Source organism: Montipora foliosa, chromosome 12, assembly GCF_036669935.1.
Source record: "Montipora foliosa isolate CH-2021 chromosome 12, ASM3666993v2, whole genome shotgun sequence".
NCBI lineage: Eukaryota > Metazoa > Cnidaria > Anthozoa > Scleractinia > Acroporidae > Montipora > Montipora foliosa.
The window spans coordinates 837265-839764 of NC_090880.1; the positions used below are offsets into that span (position 1 = coordinate 837265).

General features: G+C 38.7%; 2 protein-coding genes across 5 annotated transcripts in view; one reads left to right on the forward strand and one right to left on the reverse strand.

Annotated features, from left to right (window-relative positions):
- The window catches only part of LOC137980304 (thymidine kinase 2, mitochondrial-like), a 15146-nt gene extending 14512 nt beyond the window's left edge, over positions 1 to 634 (reverse strand). The window contains exons 1-2 of one of the 4 annotated variants that reach the window (XM_068827705.1): positions 518 to 634; positions 1 to 75 (exon numbers count right to left, since the gene is read on the reverse strand). The exon at positions 1 to 75 is cut by the window's left edge and continues 157 nt beyond it. The gene's annotated coding sequence lies outside the window, so the exon portion shown is untranslated. Of the gene's footprint in view, positions 76 to 274; positions 480 to 501 lie in introns of those variants that run through there. The other 3 variants (XM_068827702.1, XM_068827703.1, XM_068827704.1) reach the window with 3 other exon arrangements.
- LOC137980303 (acyl-coenzyme A diphosphatase FITM2-like) lies at positions 613 to 1485 on the forward strand. The gene has a single exon (XM_068827701.1). It carries the CDS (start codon positions 613 to 615, stop codon positions 1483 to 1485), a length of 873 nt encoding a protein of 290 aa, XP_068683802.1.
- Positions 1486 to 2500: the final 1015 nt, after the last annotated feature.

The following is a 2500-nucleotide window of genomic DNA, read 5'->3' on the forward strand; positions in this document are numbered from 1 at the left end:
TGGTTTCATTGGTTTGTGAAAAGTTCACAATACGATGAGGACAAACCAATAGTGCGATTCACTGCATCCAACAAGCTAAAGGTTTCAAATTGCGAAAACAAAATTATTTTTGCAGTGAAGTTCACGCTTTCAGAAAGCAGTTTTACTTTTAGGTTTAAATCACCATGGTGGGACCCTTATTTTGTAACCTTCTTTAAAATTTAGTTTCTCCGCGTCTGTAAGTCAATAGCATAACAACAAAGGTTGACTCAAAAATTACTTCACAACAACTTACAATGCATTTCTTTTCGCTTCGTTCAACAACAAACAACCCCCCCCGCCTCCAATCTCCAGGGGTGCATCAGTGGAAAAGGGTGGTTTTGCACAATAATGATTGGAAACGTAAGGAGCAAATAGAAGCTAGTTAAACAATAAGAAGATCGCAAAGCCAGACCGAAATGCATAAGGTTATCTCATCAAGGATGACAGTTCTGAATACAGTCCCTTTTAGAGAATTCGTACCATTCGAAGTACTGACCCTCTTCACGTGATATCAAGGACGCTACATTTGTTGGTATTTACGCTCACTTATGACTCTAGCAATGGAAAAACTCACGACCAAATCCTTCGCGGATGCCCACATCGTTGGACTTGATTACAAAACCCGGCAAGAGATTGGGTACTAATACCAACAAAATGGCGTTCAACCGAAGGGTTGCGAACAAGTCAGAATCTTTGATTTTACAGTTGAAGGAAGGACTTTTCGATTGGATTCTTATGTCACCAACTTCCAAGGCAGCTATTTACTGGCTTATTGTTATAGCGGGTTCATTCATTCATGACTTTCTCCCACTGCCTCAGTCATATTTTTCAAATAAGAAGAATGTGCTAAACGTTTATTTCGTCAAGCTTGGCTGGGGTTGGACGCTTGCCCTGTTGGTACCGTTCATTAGTTTCACCTCGTTCATTTACACTTCTTGTAACGTGGCTGCGATGTTAAGACACTTAAGCAGGCTCATTGTGGCGACATTTGGTTGGTATATTTTGGTTAACCTTTTTTCTCATATTGAGGAGTTGACTGGCGTCTGTGAAGGAGAAGAATCGATCACGTCAAAGAGAAGTTGTTACCTTCAAGGATATCTGTGGGCTGGCTTTGATATATCCGGTCACGCGTTTCTTCTTGTATACAGTGCTCTCATTATCAGTGAGGAAATTCAAGTAAAACAGTGGTTGTCGGTTACCACCATCGCGAGAAATGTTTCAGAACCCCACCGAAGACTAAACATATTTGTTTGCCGGCTTACAGACTTTTTTTTTGTCGGTTCAAGTATTCTACTGCTTTTATGGGAGTTTATGCTCGTCTGCACCGCCATGTACTTTCACCCAGTGCAGGAGAAAGTGATCGGCGCAATGGTTGCTTTGTTTACCTGGCACATAACTTATAAAGTTTGGTACAAAAATGAACTGTCCCCTGGTGTGCCATGGCAACCTCCAAAACGCTTGTAAAAGTCACGTGTCAGCTCGAGGTCTCTCTTCTTCATTTCTACAGCTGATGTACATGTACTCTTCTCATTGATTGACTTTTAAGTCCATTTTCCATTACGATACTGGGCCCGGGTGTTTGAAAGCTGATTGACTTAATCCAGGATCAGCATAAACTTTTTTTTCATGTTTTCAATTCTTTGGTGAAAGTTTCTTTGCAAATTTTTGTTCTTCAAGATTGACTTCTTCTAATGAAAGCTTTGCAGAATATTTGCATTGAACAGCATTTGAGAGAAATAAACTCCTTGGTTAATCTGGGATTAGCGCTAATCATCTTTTGAACAACCGGGCCCTGGTGTTCCATTACCTAACACCTCCTTAATTAATAATTTTACCTGAGGGGTGAATCCCTCTAGCTTGAAACGATCAGTCAAAAATGAGCACACAGTTTAGTCTGATATTCATGCAAGGGGCGGTGCTAATCACAACTGGGAGTCCACATCCAAAAAATATTATCTTAAAACAAATCCTATGAGAGAACTTTTTTTAAAACTTGAAATCCACAATACCTGTTCAGTTCACAAATGGGCTGGAATCACGCGGTTGGAGGTTGGAGTTGACCTTGTTTTGATACAAATCTCACTGCTTTTCTTAATAGAAACTCATTAGCATTACAAAAACATGATTTACGTAAGAAAAGCAATGAGGTTTGTATCAAAGCAATGTCAGCTCCAGCCTCGCTTTTATTCAAGGGTCTGGTAACTGAGTACAGGACTGTCAAAATGATATATTAGAAATGTACTTTTGCTGTAAATTTGTACTTACATGATCTATTATTTTATTATGTCTGGATTATATTTAATTTATGGCATATGCATGTTATCATATTTAATTTTCATAACACTTTTATCATAATTATAGAGAGTACATTTTTCAAAATAAATTTTAGTGGGTAAGTGATTCAACAAACATCTCTAATAACTAAAGTACTTGGTTTGACCATTTGTCAGGACTCCTTATGGGAAGATGTTCAGAAAGG